The sequence below is a fragment of the Carcharhinus amblyrhynchos genome, chromosome 26 (assembly GCF_965287045.1).
Source record: "Carcharhinus amblyrhynchos chromosome 26, sCarAmb.v2.hapA, whole genome shotgun sequence".
NCBI classification, from domain to species: Eukaryota; Metazoa; Chordata; class Chondrichthyes; order Carcharhiniformes; family Carcharhinidae; genus Carcharhinus; species Carcharhinus amblyrhynchos.
The window spans coordinates 26,328,589-26,349,011 of NC_137349.1; the positions used below are offsets into that span (position 1 = coordinate 26,328,589).

At 43.0% G+C, this 20,423-nt stretch overlaps 2 protein-coding genes across 5 annotated transcripts in view; one reads left to right on the forward strand and one right to left on the reverse strand.

The window, feature by feature from the left end:
• Positions 1-77: 77 nt before the first annotated feature.
• Positions 78-6,553, forward strand: rps28 (ribosomal protein S28). The gene is made up of 4 exons (XM_080212982.1): positions 78-168; positions 1,742-1,789; positions 2,513-2,638; positions 6,440-6,553. The coding sequence occupies exons 1-3, from the start codon at positions 130-132 to the stop codon at positions 2,633-2,635; spliced, it is 210 nt and encodes a 69-aa protein (XP_080069108.1). The 5' UTR covers positions 78-129; the 3' UTR covers positions 2,636-2,638; positions 6,440-6,553.
• Positions 6,554-10,411: 3,858 nt separating this feature from the next.
• Positions 10,412-20,423, reverse strand: part of kank3 (KN motif and ankyrin repeat domains 3) — an 88,449-nt gene continuing 78,437 nt past the window's right edge. For all 4 annotated transcript variants that reach the window (XM_080212744.1, XM_080212745.1, XM_080212746.1 and 1 more), the window contains exons 9-11: positions 19,858-20,058; positions 12,521-12,616; positions 10,412-10,854 (exon numbers count right to left, since the gene is read on the reverse strand). In XM_080212744.1, coding sequence (XP_080068870.1) covers positions 10,843-10,854; positions 12,521-12,616; positions 19,858-20,058 — 309 coding nt within the window. In that variant the 3' untranslated portion in view covers positions 10,412-10,842. The remainder of the gene's footprint in view (positions 10,855-12,520; positions 12,617-19,857; positions 20,059-20,423) is intronic.

Sequence of the window (20,423 nt, forward strand, 5' to 3'; positions counted from 1 at the left end):
TGAGCGCGGATTGTGGAAATATAAAATATCACCGGGGGGGAGAATTTCCCCGGTCCCCGGGCAGGTGGGGTTTGTCTATAAATAGGGCGGGCGTGGACCACGTGCTCCTTTTCCAGCGCCGCCGCCATCATGGAGGGTCCGCGGACTCAGACCGTCAAACTGGCCCGGGTAAGGCAGCGCCTCCGGCCGCCCAGCCCAGCCCAGCGCGGCTCAGTGCGGGCAGAGCCTGAGGTTGCACCGGCCCGCCCCCAGCCCAGTGCGGGGAGAGCCCGAGGCTGCACCGGCTCGCACACTGCCTGCAGAGGCCTCCAGGCCCCGGGCCCGGAGGGAGGGCACTGGGGAGCAGAGCCTCATGAGGGCCTCGCTGGACGGCTTAGCTGCTCCACAGGCAGCCTCGGCCTCTGGAGTTACTGTTCTCCCTCACGTTGGGCCGAGCTGAGCCCTTTTGCCTGAGTCTTTGTTTCAGCTGCCTGTGCAACCGATTTTACTTGTCAAATGTTTTGGAGTACAGTGGAAAGTATTTAAGTTTCAAAGTTAATTTATTAGTCGCAAGTAATGCTCACACTAACATTGCAGTGACGTTACTGTGAAATTCTTGCGCAGTGTACAGACAAAGCACAGTCATTCATAAAGTACATGGGGCGAAGGAAAAGAGAGGGTGCAGAATGTAGTGTTACAGTCATAGCTGGGATGTAGAGAAAGATCAACTTAATGTAGATCCATTCAAAAGCCTGGCAGCAGGGAAGAAGCTGTTAAGTCAGTTTGTGTGTGATCTCAGACTTTTGTATCTTTTTACTGATTAAAAAGTGGAAGAAAGAATGTCTGGTGCGTGGGATCCTTGATTATGCTGGTTACTAACTGTGGGGCAGCCCCAACGGATTACGAGAACAGATTACCGTTCTCCCTCAGTTGGACCTAGCTGAAGGCTTTGGCCTGGGTCTGGGCTCAGCTTCAACCTGCATTGTTTGGGGCCATTACGGTTGTTTGCAGTGTTTGCTTTAGGAAGGAAGCTACGAATTTACTCTTTTAAATAAACTAAACCAGAAGATCTACAAAGTTCTAGTACCATTAAAATGTTGGCTGCTTAAGCAAGCAATTATTGTGGAGACTACAGATATATACATTTTAAACTGACATTTTGACTTCTGTTTGCAGAAGCAAATGCCATGATCTTGGAATTGGGATCAACCTTATTCACAGATTAGGCAGTGTTTCTAAAAACAGTACTTTTCAACACTCAAGCAGATAGAATTCTGTGCAGAAGAACCCAGAAATTAGCAACAATGTAGTGAAATTAAGTGCAATTTTCTGGACTTAGTGGGTTGCATTCTTAGGCCTGGGAGGCTGGAATTTGTATCTCCTCCTTTCCTGCCTTTATACTAATCATCAATGCTGTATTTTGTATAAAATACTTGAGAATGGGAAATAGCCAAGTGACTTGAGGCAATAATTGAAGTGCAGATTTTGAGCCATTTGAAAGCAGGTTTAAGTGGATTTGTAATGCAGGTGATTAATGCCACTATTGATGGCATGAAGTGTGGGTAGGGGGCAGCAGAGGGGTTGCTGAAGTTGAGGCAGGCCTGTTTGTTTTTTGTAAACAGATGAGAATTTATCCATTCAGTACGCTGAAAATGTTTGGTTGAATATTGTGCACCTAAAGTTATTTCTGTGAAACTTGATAGTGCACATCATTTGGACAATTAGCTGCAAACTGCATGTTTAAATGATTTTTTTGTTTTAGGTTACCAAAGTTCTTGGAAGAACTGGCTCGCAGGGACAATGTACTCAGGTATGGAATTTATATTTGAGCTTGTCAAGCGGATCTTGCAGAATTGGAACGTGAAAGGGGCGTGTGGGGGGAAAAAAACTGATTTTTGTCTTCAAACACAGTTTATTAGTCCTACACCAAATTAGACAGTTTGAGCCTGAAAATTCTGACTGTTGTAGTGAATAAGTCTGCTGTGGTTCTTGTTACTAAATGGAGGGGCACTTTTAGTTTTTGTTGGGTTGCTTAGCATTTTACTCAGCTTTCTGATTACTCTGTACCCTGAAGTTTTCTTTCAGAATTTTATAGGGTGACACTCACCAAGTTCCAAATGAATTATATTCTGACCCCAAATATACATCTGTTTCTCCATTTTCCCTATCCATCAGTTAATCTGTCTCCCCAGTGAATCTGCTATCTGGCACAATTTTTGTGCCATGTGGTGCTGCTGTTGTGATGCTAAAACATGCAACTGCTCAAAATATTTCTTGTGCTTGTAGCATGAGGCTGATAATAGAGTTGTTTCCTTTGTTCAAACCTTGTGTTTGTACTGACTTGTATATTCCATTTCTCACCCGAGCTCTGGTCTTTCAGAGGCCTTCCCAGATTGGAGCTGAACTGACCATGCTTGGAAATGGGATCCTCGCTGTCAGCAAAAGCTGAACTCTTGCCCCTCTCTGTGCTGATTGTTGGAAACTGAGCTACCAGCCAGCCCCTCAGTTGTAATGTAATTTGATTTGTTTGTAGGTCCGTGTGGAATTTATGGATGACAGTAACCGATCCATCATTCGAAATGTGAAAGGGCCAGTCCGTGAGGGAGATGTCCTCACACTTTTGGAATCTGAGCGAGAAGCAAGAAGATTACGATAACAGGTAACTCCTGAATTTTAATGAAACTATTGGTTGCAGCAGTCTGTGGTAAAAAGAAGATACATTTTGATGCAGTGCCTGCAATGAATTCTCAAGCTCTCCTGTGCACGGAGACGAGATGCTCCTCTCTCGAAAGCATTTTCTGGAGAGAATCTTTCAGATATTATACACGTCATCCTGTATTGTTTGATTCTTGAAATCAAGATCTTGAATTGCTGGGATTTCGAAGACTGAATGGTGGGAAGATTTTTTTTAAACTGAGCTGCGCTTTGAAAATTGGCAGCAATAGCGTGGCACCTGCACAACTTAAAAGCAAGTGTTGATAATGGGGCAATGCACACTTTGCTCTTGTATCATCAGCTGTAACTGGCTGTTCTTTGAACCGTTTTCTTCATTACGTGGTGCTGTCTGCAACTCTGGGGTTAGCGAACAAGGTTTTGGAAAGGTCAGACTTATTTTCTTTAGAAACTGGTTCAACCAAGTGTCAGCTTACTTTTGTGGTGGCACATCTCCGACACTAAATGTGGGTTCAAGCCTCAACTGCCTTAACATCGCATTTTGTGCTGTCTTTGAAGGTTCTGTACTACCTTTCAGATAAAACACAAACTAGTGATCTTGCTATGTGCAAAATATTGACTAGAATTTCATTCCTGTAAAATGTTTGGAACATCACAAGGATGTAAATAATGCAAGTTCATTCTTTATCTTGGGGTTTTTGCTTGAGGCATTGTGCATTGCATCTTCTTCTGAAAGGATAGACGGGAGGAAACTGCATTGTAAATCAGTTGGCCTTATGTCTAGTATGGGCAAATGTTTAGAGCAGTGAAGGATATGGGTGACTGATCATCCTGAAAATGTCTGCTGATCAGACAACCAGAATCGATTTACAGAAGTGAAAATCTGAACCTAATTTTATCTAATTTTGAAAAAGGTAACTGAAGTAATAGGTGGAGAATGTTATATGCACCCCCAAAGTCCTTTGCCCCTCATAAGGAGATTATTGAATGAAATTGAAACTGAAGGCAACTGGATGGCACAATGGTTAGCACTGCTGCCTCTCAGCACCAGGGACCCAGATTCAATTCTAGCCTCAGGTGAGTTTACATGTTGTCCCCTTGTCTGTGGATTTCCACTGGATGCTTTGGTTTCCTCCCACAATCCAAAGATGAGAGTTAGGTTGATTGGCCTTGCTAAATTGCCCCTTACTGTCAGGGGGAATAGCAAGGTAGATATGTAAGGTTGTGGGGATAGGGTCTGGGTGGGATTGTGACCAGTGCAGACTCAATGGCCCCCCTCTGCACTGTAGGATTCTGTGATTCTATGAAATGATTGATTTGGTTAGGATAATGGGTGGGTACTCAACTGGCAGGATGTGCCCTACAAACATCTGGGCATTGATTATTCCCTTATTCGTAACTTGGATGGTAGGATAGAAAGCCACGTGCCCAAATTTTCTGATCTCATAGGAGGCATTGTGGATGGAAGTGTAAAATCAAAGGTTTGTTAATAGGTTAAGAAAATGGACAGATGTAGTGATTGGATTTCAGTGAAAGCAAAATACTGTGGATGCTGGAAATTTGGGGCCAGGGGCATGGTGAAAATACTCCACCTGTGGAGAGAAATGTTAACTCTTCAGGATGGAATACACTTCAGTGTAGGCAAATGAGATCATCCACTTTGATTTCAAAAAGACTGGATGCTTTCTAAATAGTGAAAAGCTAAATACAGTGGAGCCCCATGAGACTCAGGGCTTCAGGTACATGAATCATTAACATTTCATGAACAGGTGGAGCAAATCAGGCAAATGGCATGCTGGCCTTCATAGAGGAAAGGAGCACATGGATTAGTTGTCATAGTTCATGTATATAAAGCTTTGGTTAGATCACACTGAGAGGTACTAAGTGCAGTTTCTGGGCACCACATTTTTAGGGAGTGTTTTATGTCAAGTTTACCAGAATAATCCCTGGATACCAGGGGTTAAGCTACAAGGAGAAATTAAACTAACTAGGATTAGGAACCTTGGCATTTAAAAGGTTATATGTGATTAGATAAGTTTTCAGATACTAAGGGGAATAGACTGTCCCAATCCACCATATTTCTACTAGTTTGGAAGTCTGGAAATGGGGGGCATAGTCAAATAAAATTAAAACCAGATCTCACTGGAATTAATTAAGGGGCACTTCTACACAGTGATAAAGTTTGGAATTCTTTTCCACAAATGGCAATTAATGCTAATTGGGTTAAAACAAGTGTATGGAACTGGATTGAAGGTCAGCTCATTGAATGGCAGAATAGGCTGGAAGGGCATATACTTGTGCATTGGGGGCTGGCAGTGAAAAATGTGTACTAGCACATCTGAGACATGGCACAAGTAAAAATAGTAGATATTTTATTCCAATGTCTACAGACATTCATGGAGCTATTAAACTTACTATGTGGTGCAGAAGCACTTAATTCACACAGTCTAAATGAAGAATTTGAGCCTGTACGTCTCCTGAATTCTTTGAAAAAGAAATCCAGTAGCTTTAAAGATGCGTCTAAAAGATAGACAATTATCAGATCTGCTCCCAAATGAACTAGGAGCAAAATAAGAAGCCTGCTGTTTAAATGTGCATGATTCCTGAAACCCTCTGGCACAGGATGTTAGGAGAACATGCAATCTGTATTCCCTTCAATCGTTAATTCTGTATAAATTTTGATTCCCTTGTTTACTTTTCTCTTCCCCGAGTATCAGGGCATGTTATTAAACTCATGCTTGTGGCAAAGCTCCAGTGAATCAGGTTACCTTAGCGTTTGCGATCTTAAAAATCAAACCTCTGACTCCTAGGTTAGATTTGAGAGTTCCTGGTTGTTGCTTTTAAATACAGCATACAATGATCAAGAGCCTTCTAGCAAGGGGATGAATGTTGTTTTACATGTTTCAAATATTGCAACATGCAAGCTCTGACATTTGTTCTTGATCTGTCCTTGCAAAAGTCACTGACGATGGTTGCAATCATTGAAGTGACAACTTCCAGTTGATAGTGTCAGAAATAGAAAAATGCTTGGCAAAAGATTTAAAACTTAATTTTGCAGTCTCAAGTTTATAATTCCTCCCTGCTGTACACCTGAATGTAGCACCCCTTCAGCACTGCATCTAGCTGAAAACTGGTTAACAAACATGACTTGGGTTATGCTTGAACACAGTTTTCTGATTTCAGATTATTTGCATGTTACTGTCCAGACATGTAGGAATTATCATTTTTCACAATTGTTAACAAAATGAATAAATTAAGTGAAGGTTCTTTACTCAAGTGAATTACTATATGCACAATAGTTTGTTTGGATAGATTGTAAATAATATTTATAGCACAGACCATTTAGCCCAGTGCACCTTGACAATGTTTCTGTTCCACATTAGCCTCCAGTCCTTCAATTCACCGTATCAGGGTATCCCTCAGTGGCCTATAGCCTTTTTACTATTGGATTTATCAATGACTAATATTTAAGGTCTCTAATTCCAAACCCTTTCTCCCCTACCCTGTGCTAGAATCTATAATCTACCAAACCCTTTTGTCGCACCTGATTCTTAGTTTAGGACTCTTCTCGAAATGTTCAGTGCATTTCAGTGCCTTGTTTTTGTAATGTGGAGACCAAATGCTTTGCAGTATTCAAGTGTGTCCTAATCATCAAGCACTATACAAATTTAACGCACCTCTCTGCTTTTCCATTCTACCCCTGTCCTTTTGGAAATGAACTCTGGTGCTTTGTTTTTTATTGTGACATTATCCTCCATCTTAACTTTGTTTTAATTTTTTTTTGTAGCTTGCCAAAGCTGAGGCCAGCTGAAGTCGCTATCGGAATAGTTGGTTATGGACATTTTCACCTGAGCAGTTTCCCCATCAAATAGGACAATAAACTTCTATAAGTAATCTTTAATGTGGAGTCTGAGCCTAATTTTTTCTTTAAGTCATGGAAATTTCCACTTGAAAGAAAAGTTTTGTAAAGATGTGCTTGGGCATGGCTTGGTTTTCTTAAGAGAAAAGGTTGTACTGTTAACCTACAGAAGCCATAGGGAGGAAGAGACCTCCTTGGAAATGGGTTAATTTTGAAAACCTGGGTTTTGAGCGCTGTCTTGAGTTAATTGAGCCAAGAGGTGCTTCCTGTACTGAACTACTTGCTAGGATAGATAGCAAGTGCCAAATTAACAAACCGAATGCTCAAATTATTAAAATTGGACCTGAGAGTTTCTTACAGCAAGAACATACCAATTGGCCCAGTTTCCAGCTTGGGATTTACCTCCTGCACTGATCAAACCCCAACTTCTGCTGGGCGTTGAAACAGTGTCGCAGTAGTAATAGCAGCATTAGTGTGCTCAGCAGAGCAAAGAGGGATCCAATTCTGTGGTCTATACCTTTACCTGTTAGTAGTGAACTGTGACCAGAATATGTCAAATAAATTTCTTGATTAATATATTGATCTCTTGGGCTTTTCTCCTTCATACTTGAAAGTTCCTAAAGATCAAGCAGAGGTTTTAGCCTCAAAGATGTTGGTAGTGAAGGATATAGTAATACCATCACAAAGGAGATGATTTAGTTTCTCTTCTGTACCTGACAATTATTTCCACCTTGTCTCTCAAATGCTACTTGCCACTTGTCAGTTCAAAGCTAAATTATTCAGGTATTATTGCATATGCACATGGGGGAGAGTACGAAATTGTCCTGAAAAGTATAATCATCAGCAAATGTCTTGTAATTTCTGACCTGGCATTTAAGGGAAGGTTATTGATTAAGTTGTTGAATAGTGGGGCAAGGACACTATCACGAGAAGCTGTTGCAGCAATGTTTTGGTGCTCAGGTCATTGCCCACCGACAACCACCATCCTATAACTAGGAATAATAGAGATTTCCTCCTGATTCCCTTTGACTTCAGTTTTTCTTGGGGCTCGATGCTATGCTTTGTTCAATGCTGCCTTGATGTGTAGGGCAGATACTCAACTCAGCTATGGGAATCATCTCTACCCATGTTTGGAGCAATTTATATTGAGTTCTACAGCAGTGTATACACAACCAAAAGTGAGTGAACAGGTTAATGGGAAGTACATACTGTTTCATAGCACTGTCAATGACATCTTCTGTCACTTTGCTGATGATTGAGAATAGAATCAGATGGTAATTGGATTATATTTGGCCTTTTTGTGGATATGGATGTCTTTGGGCAATTGTTCACATTGATTAGATGCCAGTGTTGTAACTACTGGAGCAGTCAGCTGAGGGTGCAACTAATTCTGGAGCACAAGCCTTCAGTACTAATGCTGAGATGTTATCAAGGTATTTAGAGTATCCAGTGCCTTCAGCCATTTTTTGATTCACCTGTCTTGCATCTATTGAGTAATGTTATAGGAAATTTTCAAAGGACAAGGATACTCTTTTGTACAATATCCAATGTGTTACTCTGCTGTTATATGCAATTGGCCCATTACTTTAAGGCCCCAAGTCTAATTGTTGGAAAGAGACATGCAACAAGTTCATGCTACAGGCAGCTATGCATTGGGACATGTAAAAGTTAGTGGCCTTTTTTCAGGAGTAAGGCAGAGTAATTGTAAACCATTGGCTTGTCTGCAAACAAAAGTAAGTTTTCTTTTGTAGAATGAAAACTTTAAAATGTGAAGCATTGAAACCTTTTATTGAAAATATACTAAATGATGTGATGTTGCTTGTGTTGAGTCATAGGTTTTATAGTGGTAGGCTAAATGATTGAAACAAGTGAAGACCTTGAATAAAGTAAAATTTATTCATTCATGGGACAGGGGTGTCACTGGCTATCCAACGTTTATTGTCCATTCCCTAGTTGCCCAAGAGCAGTCGAGAGTCAACCACATTACTATGGCTTTGAAATTGCATGTAGGCCAGACCAGGTAAGGTTGGCAGATTTCTTGGCAGATTTCCTTCCCTAAAGGGTGTTAGTGAACCACATGGGTTTTCCTACAATCGACAGTGGTTTCATGGTCATCAGTAGATTTTTAATTTGTCATATTGAATTCACATTCCACTATCTGCCATAGGCTTTCAACTTGGGTCCCCAGAACATCAACTGAGTTTCAGGATTAATAATCCAGTGATAATACCACTGAGCCATCACCTCCCCCTCAGTTAAATTGGGCATGAGATAATTCACTGCTGGAATTGCTAATTCAGGGTTGTTCCATGAAGAGAGCTGTATAAATTGGGCCTGTAATCCTCTGAAGATGAGATAATCAAACTGAAACATTAGATTATTGATGGTAGATATGTTTGTCCTAGTTGGGGATCTAGTGCATGGCACAACCAAGGATCTACAGTGGAGGCTTGTGGACATTTATCTACCTCGAGGGATGTGGATGCTTCATTGGTGATTTAAGGCTGATTGATTGGGAGCAAGTTATATAGAGGTAGAATTTCAGCATTGAGGGGCTGTGGCTGCTAAATTATAATTTATATTTTGAAGACAATGAGCATCAGAAATTTTACTGAATTAGTGTATGGAAGCTTACAAATTTTCCCCTTGTACAGAGCAGTTTTATGTTGATTATAGAATTTCCATTGAGTAATTAAGGTTAATTGTGGATTGATCAGCTCAATGTATAACTGTTCAAATTCTCTGTAGCATATTACAGGTAAGATTTGTGTCATTTTTAAAATATACATAAAGGCTCATTGCATGCTGTTGCAAACAATGGGCTGAATGACCTCCTGCACTGTTCTGTGACATGGCTTCCTTTATGTACATTTTAATAGTTTCTAGTAATGTTTCCAAGATGCTTCTCTCCAAACAAGGAAATGAGAGAATCTCCTCAGTAAGAATTGAGTCCCCAGCATAGACTACACAAATTGCACTGAGGAGCTACCCTACCCATGACCCAGGAATGCACCAGTTCATAAGGATTGTTGATGTATTCCCACCAGGAACTTAGCCTTATTCTGAAATTTTCTTTAGACCATTTCCCCATAACTTTATAATGGTAATGGCACTAGACCAGTAATAAAAGGGTCCAGGCTAATCATCTGGTGACAGAGTTCAAATCCCACCACAGTAACTGATGGAATTTAGATTGTTAATTAATCTGGAATTGTAAGCTAGTAATTTTCATCAAAACTCATTTGATTCACTAACATCCTTTGGGAAAGGAAATGTGCCATCCTTACCCAGTCTGGCCTACATGGCTCCAGATCTACAGCAATGTAGTAGAGTGTCTTCTCAAATGGTCCTGCAAGCCATTGTTCAAGAGCAGTTAAGAGATGGGCAACTGACACCCATAATCCCATGATCATAGAATCCCTAAAGTGTAAAACAGACCATTTGGCTCAAGTCTACTGACTCAGTACTTTACCCAGACCATCTATTCCACCCCGATCCCCATTACCTGACACTTACCATAACCAATCCACCTAATCTATATTTTGGGACTGGAAGGAAACTCATGCAAACACAAGGAGAACCTACAAACTCCATAGTCATCCAAGGCTGGTCTCAAACCTGGGTTCCTGGAGATGTGAGGCAGCAATGCTAACTATTGTGCCATTCCCTGATTGAATGAAAAAAAATTGGCAGCATAAATTTCACCCTTTTTTAGTAATCCCAAAACAAAACTATTGTTTACTCAGCCATTCACCATGATCATGGCTGATTGTCCAACTCAATAGCTAATCCTGCTTTTTCTCCATAACCTTTAGTCCCTTTTGCCCCAAGTGCTATATCCAGCTGCCTTGTGAATATATCGGCTCAGAATTTCAAGTGAGATTTTGCAACAATCACAGGAAAGGTTTAAAAATGTTTTATGTAAAATACAATTTTTGCTTCCATACAATAGATATTTTAAAAAGCAGGCACTGGCCATAGAATGACAGTGAATGGCTCAGTAATACATTGTGTATAATCAACTATTGCTGCATATAGTAGAAAGAATATTTGTTAAAAAAATAATTTGTACATATACGATAGTGACATACAGATGCAGATATGAGTGACTTTTAAGGGGCATCTTGACAATTACATGAATAAGATGGGAATAGAGGGACATGGTCCCCGGAAGGGTAGTAAGGGGTTTTAGTTTAGAGGGGCAGCATGGTCGGTGCTGGCTTGGAGGGCTGAAGGGCCTGGTCCTGTGCTGTAATTTTCTTTGTTCTTTGAAGAATACTGCAGGACAAGAACAATCTGAGCTGTGTCTCCAGGCTGCAGTTGTCATTAGGTTATGGCGTGCTCTGAAAATAGAAAATAACTTGATTAAAACACAGCACTGTAGCAATTGTGCATTTAACAGCCATGATGAAACTGAGGGATGATAAGAATAACATTCATTTTGTGCCTTTCAAAATTGCAGGATGCCCTGATGTTCTTTCCTACTTTTGTAGGAAATGTAGCAGCCAATTTACACACAAGTACTGTAAATAAGTGGTCAGATCATCTGCCTATTAAGTAATAAGTATTGACCCTAATATAAAGGAGAATCCCCTTACCCTTTTACAATGAGTAGCTTTAACTGCCCTTAGAGGGCAGATATTGCACCTGAAATTGGGTACCCCTGAGAATGCAGCATTTCCTCAATACTGCACCGGAATGTCAGCCTAGATCATCCCTGGATTGGGACTTGAACCCACAACCAAACTGCTGCATAGAATCTCTACAATGCAAAAGGAGGCTATTCAGCCTATTGAGCCTCCACTGACAACAATCCCACTCAGGACACATTCTTTGTTTCATGTATTTACCCTAGGTGGTTTCCCCTGACACTAAGGGTCAATTTAGCATAGCCAATACTAACCCACTCATCTTTGGACTGTAGGAGGAAACCCATGCAGACACGGAAAATGTGCACAGTCACCCAAGGCCAGAATTGAATCTGGGTTCCTGCTGCTGTGAGGCAGCGGTGCTAACCACTGTGCCACCTTCAGTAAGGTTAATGATAGCTTGGTATGAATAGGGCCATAGCCCTGTTTCATGAATGCTCCAACTGCTGTGGTACAAAACTCAATTACTGGCATCTGAAACAGGGGAGACAGTGGTTAGCACTTCTGCCTCACAGTTCCAGGGATCCAAGTTCAATTCCTGGCTTGGGTCATTGCCCATTCTTCCCATGTCTTTGTAGGCCTCCGGGTGCTCCGATTTTCTCCCACAGTCTGAAAGATGTGCTGGTTCAGTGCATTGGCCTGGCTAAATTCTCCCTCCGTGTACTCGAACAGGCACCGGAGTGTAACAACTAGGGGATTTTCACAGTAACTTCATTGTCGTGTTAATGTAAGCCTGTTTGCAACAATAATAAATAAACTTTAAAACTGAGCAGTAGGGAAGCCACAGCCACCGTCAGGCTAAACTGGCATAACTGAGAGTGGAGTAAATATTATTCAGTGGGAGATGGGTACGTGGATCAGAGAGGGTGTCGCTAGGAAAGAGGCAAATGTTTCAAGCTCAGATTTAAAGCTTTGAATGATCCATGCAGCAGAATGTCACAATTTAAAATAGATAATTCAACATCAAAACCAAGAAAATGCTGAAAATAAGAGGCCTAGTAGTTTCTGTGGAGATAGAAATAGAACAAATGTTTCAGGTCAATGATATTTAAAAAGTGGTTTTTCTTTTTAATTTGATTTCCATCATCCACAGTATTTTGCTTTTATGTTAGTGATGATTTGACATTTCCAATATCCAGTCTTGAGTAGGACTCAGCTGAGGTTCTCAGTGAATTCCAGATCTCAAATCATTTACTCAGACAGTGTTGGTTGAAGTCAAGAAACAGGGTTCAGTCAGGCAAAGCAGATCTTCTGCCCAGGGTTACATAAGGGAAATTAATAGACAAAAAGAAACAAAAGCACCTCCCACCCTCCCTAAAGAAAAACTATTAAAGTGCTGATTAACAATATTTGTACTGACCGGTGTTGGTGGCTTGAAGTTCATGTGTGCATAGAGTAAGACAGCAATATCTTTGTTACTGGCTTCCAAAGCTACAGACAGTGCATTACTGCCATCCTGTGGGAGCACAAAGAACAACAGCTGTAGTTATCACTTCATCCTTAAACTGCAAATCCTGCAAGTATGCATAAGCTCTTATCGGCATCTACAAGACAGCTTAACCTATCAGTTCCAGAGGACTGGAAATTGAAGATGTGAAAGGAGGGTAGAAGCAATAGCACGATGACAAAGAATAGGAATAAAGAGGACAGTTTCAGAATGGTAGACTATAACTAGTGGGCTACCACAACACTCTGTGCTGGGGCTTAACTATTTACAATCTATCTCCATGACTCAGATGAGGGGCAGTGTATCCTAAGTTTGCTGAAAGCACCAAGTGAGGTGGGGAGGTAAGCTGTGAGGTGGACACAAATAGACTGCAAAGAGGTTTGGATACGTTAATGAAGAACAAAGAAAATTACAGCACAGGAACAGGCCCTTCAGCTCTGCACCGACCATGCTGCCCCACTGAACGAAAACCCCCTACACTTCCAGGGACCATATCCCTCTATTCCCATTCTATTCAAGTATTTGTCAAGATGCCCCTTAAAACTAGCTTTTATATCTGTCTCCAGTACCTCCCCTGGTAGTGTTCCAGGCACCCACCTCTGTGTAAAAAAAACATGTCTCGTACATCTCCTTTAAACCTTGCCCCTTGCTCCTTAAACCTGTGTCCCCTACTAATTGACTCTTCCACCCTGGGAGAAAGCTCCTGACTATCCACTCTGTCCATGCCCCTCAATCTTGTAGATTTCTATCAGGTTACCCCTCAACTTCTGTCGTTCCAGTGAAACAAACCAAGTATCTCCAACCTCTCCTCATAGCTAATGCCCTCCATACCAGGCAACATCCTGGTAAATCCTTTCTGTACCCGCTCCAAAGCCTCCACATCTTTCTAGTAGAGCAGCGACCAGAATTGAAACTATGTTCCAAGTGCAGCCTAACTAAAGTACTATAAAGCTGCAACATGACTTGCCAATTTTTAAACTCAGTGCCCCGGCCGATGAAGGCAAGCATGCCGTAAGCGTTCTTGACTACCTTCTCCACCTGCATTGCCACTTTCAGTGACCTGTGTATCTGTACACTCAGATCCTCTGCCTATCAGTACTCTTAAGGATTCTGCCATTTACTCTACATTTCCTAACTGTATTAGACCTTCCAAAATGCATTTCCTCACATTCGTCCAGATTAAACTCCATCTGCGATCTCTCTGCCCAAGCCTCAACCGATCTGTATCTTGCTGTATATTCTGATGGTCCTCATCACTATCCACAAATCCACCAACTTTTGTGTCATCTGCAAACTTACTAATCAATCCAGTTACATTTTCCTCCAAATCATTTACTATAATACAAACAAAGGTCCCAGCACTGATCCCTGAGGAATGCCACTTGTCACAACCCTCCATTCAGAAACACCTTTCCACTGCTACCCTCTCTTCTACGACTGAGCCAGTTCTGTATCCACCTTGCCAGCTAACCTCTGATCCCATACAACTTCACCTTCTGTATTAGTCTGTTATGAGGGATCTTGTCAAAGGCCTTGCCAAACTCCATATAAACAACATTCATTGCACTACCCTCATCAATCATCTTCATCACTTCCTCAAAAAACTCAATAAGTTCGTGAGACATGACCTCCCCTTCACAAAATCATGTTGCCTCTCACTAAAACATCCACTTGTTTCTCAGTGGGAGTAAATCCTGTCTTGAAGAATCCTGACTAATAATTTCCTTACCACTGACGTAAGGATCACCAGCCTGTAATTACCCGGATTATTCTTGCTACCCTTCTCAAACAAAAGAACAACATTGGCTATTCTCCAATCCTCTGGGACTCCCCTGTAGCCAGTGAGGATACAAAGATTTCTCTCAAGGACCCAACAATTTCCTCCCTTGTCTCTCAGTATTTTGGGGTATATCCCATCCAGGCCCTGGGGATTTGTCTATCTTAATGTTTTTCAAGAACCCCAATATCACCTTTTTGATCTCAACATGACTCGAACTACTAACACACCCTTCCCCAGACTCAGCATCCACCAAGTCCTTCTCTTTGGTGAACACGGATACGAAGTATTCATTTAATACCTCGCCTATTCTGGCTCCATGCCCTGTCCTTGAGTGGACGAGCCCTCTCCCTGGTTACACTCTTGCTCTTTATATATGTATAAAAAGCCTTGGTATTTTCCTTAATCCTGCTGGCCAATGATTTTTCATGACCCCTTTTAGCCCTCCTTACTCCTTGCTTAAGTTTCTTTATACTTTCCGGTAGAACACGGCAGGTGGAATGTAACGTGAAGAAGTGTAAAGTTATCCAAACTGGTAGATAAATAGAAAAACAGAGAAATATGATGGACTGGGAAATGTTGGTGTTCAGAAGGATCTGATGGTCCTTGTATAGGAATTGCAGAAAGTTAACATCTAGGTACACCAAGCAACTTGGAAAGAAAATGGTATGTTTGCCTTCATTGCAAAAGGACTGGAGTTTAAGAGTTGAATTTTATAGTCTTATGGACAAGTTGAGCCGAAGGGCCTGTTTCCATGCTGTAAACCTCTATGATGGAGCCTTGGTGAGATCAGACTTGGAATACTGTTTACAGTTTTCATCTCCTTAGCTAAAGGCAAACAAATTTTCTTTAGGGACAGTATGACAAAGATTCACTGGACTAAGGGGACTGTTTGATGAGGAAGGGTTGAGTGAATGAAGCCAACATTCCCAACAGTTTAGAAGAACGAACAGGCGATCTCACTGAAACACAGAGTCCTTAAGGGGTGTGACAGGTGAGCTGTGGGTTCAGATATTTCCCGCTGTGCCAGGGGCATAGCCGGAATTTTACCAGCATGCCCACTCCAATTCCAGGAACGGGCAAAGCTCGGAGAACGGCATTCTCCGTTGGCATCAGGTGGGATCATACAAATCTCAGGTGGATGTGCCGGTAAAATTCCGCCCAGAGTCTCTAAAGGAATGGCAGGTCATTAAGGAGTGGCTAAAACAGAGATTTCTCCATGTAAAAGGATGGTGAATTTTTGGAATTTTCCATCCCGGATGTGGATGCTCAGCCATCGAGATTGCTGGAATTCGGGAGCAGTGTAGGAAGGGGGAATGTGAGGCAAAAGATACGCCTTAATCTTATTGGACTGCAGAGTAGACTGACCTGCTCCTATTGCTCACAATAATATGCAGATCATTTATTTAAAAATATACCTTCATTTTACATTTTACTTATCTTTGAAGTTAAAGACACCAACATTCAGCTGTGATTGTTAAACTTAGATGGGTTACTATGGCCAAAGCGGAAAAAGTCCTAGAGTTGCAAATGTTAACAGATTGTTTCATGCATTAAAGAGTTAATACAATCACATGACAGATAATCCCGTTCAATCCCTACAGTGCAGAAGGAGAACATTCAGCCCATCTTATCCAGGCCCCTCCCCCCCCCCCGCACTATCCTCATAAACTAGCGCATTTACCATGGCCAATCCACCTAACCTGCACATCTTTGGACTGTGGGAGGAAACTCACAGGGAGAATGTGCAAACTCCACACAGTCACCCCGAGGCTAGAATTGAACCTAAGTCCCTGGTGAGGCTGCAATGCTTATCACTGTGTCACCGTGTCAGCCGCGCACTTATTCTGCCTGATTGAGACTGAAAAGTCGTGTTCTCCCATCTGTGGAATTACATCAACTGTGTCCAGCCACTGGCAATGTCCGTTCTTTGCACTGCCAGCATTCACCGATGGACTGTCGTGAAAAGCAACAGTAAGAAGTCTCACAACACCAGGTTAAAGTCCAACGGATTTACTTAGTAGCACAAGCCACAAACTTTCAGAGTGCTGCCCCTTCGTCAGGTGAGTGGGATTTCAGTTCACAAAGAGGGCATATAAAGACACAAACTCAATTTACAAAATAATGGTTGGAATGCAAGTCTTTACAGGTAACCAAGTCTTAAAAGGTACAGACAATGTGAGTGGAGAGAGGGTTAAGCACAGGTTAAAGAGATGTGTATTGTCTCCAGACAGGACAGTTAGTGAGATTTTACAAGCCCAGGTAAGTCACAGGGGTTACAGATAGTGTGACATGAACCCAAGATCCCATCGAGACCATCCTCATGTGTGCGGAACTTAGCTATTAGTTTTTGCTTAGTGATTCTGCATTGTCGTGTGTCGTGAAGGCCGCCTTGGAGAACGTTTACCTGAAAATCAGAGGCTGATTGCTCGTGACCGCTGAAGTGTTCCCCAACAGGAAGAGGACAGTCTTGCCCAGTGATTGTTGAGTGGTGTTCATTCATCCATTGTCGTAGTGTCTGCATGGTCTCCCCAACGTACCAAGCCTCGGGACATCCTTTCCTGCAATGTATCAGGTAGACAACATTGGCCGAGTTGCAAGAGTACGTACCGTGTACCCGGTGGATGGCGTTCTCATGCAAGATGATGGCGTCTGTGCTGATGATCCGGTACGTCTTGCAGAGGTTGCTGTGGCAGGGTTGTGTGGTATTGCGGTCACTGTTCTCCTGGAGGCTGAGTAGTTTGCTGCGGACAATAGTCTGTTTGAGGTTGTGCGATTGTTTGAAGGCAAGAAGTGGGAGTGTGGGATGGCCCTGGCAAGATGTTTGTCTTCAATCGATGACATGTTGAAGACTCCGGAGAAGATGTTGTAGCTTCTCCACTGCGGGGAATTACTGGACAACGAAGGATACTCTGTTCGCCATGTCCCAAGTTTGTCTTCTGAGGAGGTCGCGGTGGTTTTTCGCTGTGGCGTGTCAGAACTGTTGACCGCTGAGTTGAGCGCCATATCTTGTTCTTACGAGGGCATCTTTCAGTGTCTGGAGGTGTCTGTTCCGATCCTCCTCATCTGAGCAGGTCCTGTGTATACAGAGGGCTTGTCTGTAGGGAATGGCTTCTTTAATGTGTTCAGGGTGAAGCTGGAGAAGTGGAGCATCATGAGATTATCCATGGGCTTGCGGTACAGTGAAGAGCTGAGGTGAATGCCCTTGATATGTCCAAGAATGCAACCGATTCTGGAGAGCAGTCCATGGTGAGTCTGATGGTGTGATAAGACACAACAGCGCAGAGTCGCTGAGCAAAAACCGATAGCCAAGTTCCGCACATGAGGACGGCCTCAACTGGGATCTTGGGTTCATGTCACACTATCTGTAGCCCCTACAACTTGCCTGGGCTTGCAAAATCTCACTAACTGTCCTGGTTGGAGACAATACACATCTCTTTAACCTGTGCTTGGCCCTCTCTCCACTCACATTGTCTGTACCTTTAAGACTTGATTATCTATAAAGACTCACATTCCAACCATTATTTTATAAATTGAGTTTGTGTCTTTATATGCCCTGTATGTGAATAGAACTCCCACTCACCTGATGAAGGGGCCATGCTCCGAAAGCTAGTGGCATTTACTACCAAATAAACCTGGTGTTGTGAGACTTCTTACTGTACTGACCTCAATCCAACACCAGGATCTCCACATCAGGAAAAGCAACTCCAGGTTAACTTCACCAGCAGCTGCAGTGCCATCAAAAGCCTGCAGGTGTCCCCAGTGTTCCATCATTCACTTCAGCAGGAACACCAGCCAGTCAAAACGGAGAATTTCTGGTCAGGATACAGCGAAAGTTCATTTGTATCAACAAACACACGGACCAGTGTAACTGGGAAACAAATTTGATTGAAAATATACATTTCGGTGGCGACACAGCGGTTAGCACTGCTGCCTCACAGTGCCAGGGACCCAGGTTCGATACCAGCCTTGGGTCACGTGAGTTTGCACCTTCTCCCCATGTCTGCATGGGTTTCCTCTGGATGTTCCAGTTTCCTCCCACAGTCCAAAGATGTGTAGGGTAGGCGGACTGGCCATGCTAAATTGACCCTCGTGTCAGGGGGATTAATGGGATAAATATGTGGGGTTATGGGGATAGGGTTAGGATAGGACTCAGAGTTATAACCTGGTGCGGTTTTATTAATACAGGAGGCCCCTGTGTGTAACCTCTAATTTTAAATCACTGGATATCATTTTTAAAAATGTGATTGAACCATCTACAAGTTTTGTATGTACTTTATCGACACTGGGGGGGGAGGGGGGGTTTTGGAATAGTGGGAGGGCGGGAGGATACCCGTGAGGGCGAGCGAGGACAGAGGTATGGAAGGATGAACAGTGGGGGACATGGGTGGGTTCCAGTGGATCCAGGGGGCTGTTCACAATCCTGGAATCCTACCATGCAGAAGGAGGCCATTCAGTCCATCAGGTCTGCACTGACCACAATCCCACCCAGGCCCTATCCTTATAACCCCATGTATTTACTTTAGCTAGTTCCCCTGACATTAAGGGGCAATTTAGTGTGGCCAATCCATCTAATCTGCACATCTTTGGACTGTGGGAAGAAACCAGAGCATCCTGAGGAAACCCATGCAGACATGGGGAGAATGTGCAAACTCCACACAGAAAGTGTAACCCAAGCCAGGAATCAAACCCAAGTCCCTGGTGCTGTGAGGCAGCAGTGCTAACCACCATGTCACCCAAATTACATTTTCAACTGAATTTGTTTCCTATTTGCACTGTTTCACGTGTATGTTGATATAAATTAACTTTAGCTGCCACTACGTGGAGTTTGCACATTCTCGCCATGTCTGTGTGGGTTTCCTCCAGGTGCTCCAATTTCCCCCCACATTCTGAAAGATGTGCTGGTTAGATGCATTGACCCGAACGGGTGCCGGAGTGTGGAGACAAGGAGAATTTCACAGTAACTTCATTGCAGTGTTAATGCAAGCCTTACTTGTAACTAATAAATAAATAAAGTTCACTTTACTGTGACCTAAGCCTGGAATCGAACCCGAGCCCCTGGCGCTATGAGGCAGCGGTGCTAACCACCGCGCCACAGTACAGGAATCCCCTCCTGTCCGTCACCAGCAGGAAAACCTGCCAGGCTGGGCACTTGGCATGGGTCTCACCTGCTGCTGGTTAAATCCTGGGGTTGGTGGCCAGTTCCTCGCTGGGTTTAAAAGAGGTCCATCATCTTCAATCCTGCTGGCAGGGTAGTGTCAAATCCAACCACATATCCAAATTCACCCCCCCACCAGGTCCTCCTCGATTCCCCAACCCACTGCCCGTCACCAATTGTTAAACTCATTGAAATGGTGCAGATACCCCACACACACACGCACACACACACACACGCACACACAAAATCACATTATCACTGCTTCAGGAACGTTAAGGCACAGTTATGAATCTGAGGGTCGCAGCTAAAACCTACATTGTCACTCAGGGAGATGTCGCAGTCTGGCTGCTCCAGGAGGACTTTCACAATCTCCTCACGTCCGTGCTCGCAGGCGCACATCAGTGCCGTGGACCCCTCGTTGTCCTGGCTGTTCACGTCAGCTCCACAATCCAGCAAGGCTCTCACCATCTCAACACGGCCGTGGCTGACAGCCAGCATCAGGGCTGTCTGACCCGCCTAGGGGACAACACAGGACACTTGTCAGTTTCGTTTCATACGTTTGGGGTTTTACCTCCAGTCTCCTCCCTCGAACCTGGCCTCAAACATCAGTCTGTCAGAATCCCCTCCCAAGTATCAGCAAAATACCCTGCAACGTGGCGACACCCAGGAACCAAACATCAACCACCTACTGTATTTAGTTACAGCACGGTAGAGTTAAACTTTAAGTTTATTTATTGGTCACCAGTAAAGCTTACATTAACATTGCAATGAAGTTACTGTGTAATTGCCCTAGTCGCCACATTTTGGTACACTGAGGGAGAATTTAGCATGGCCAATGCATCCAACCAACATGTCTCTCAGACTGCGGGAGGAAACCGGAG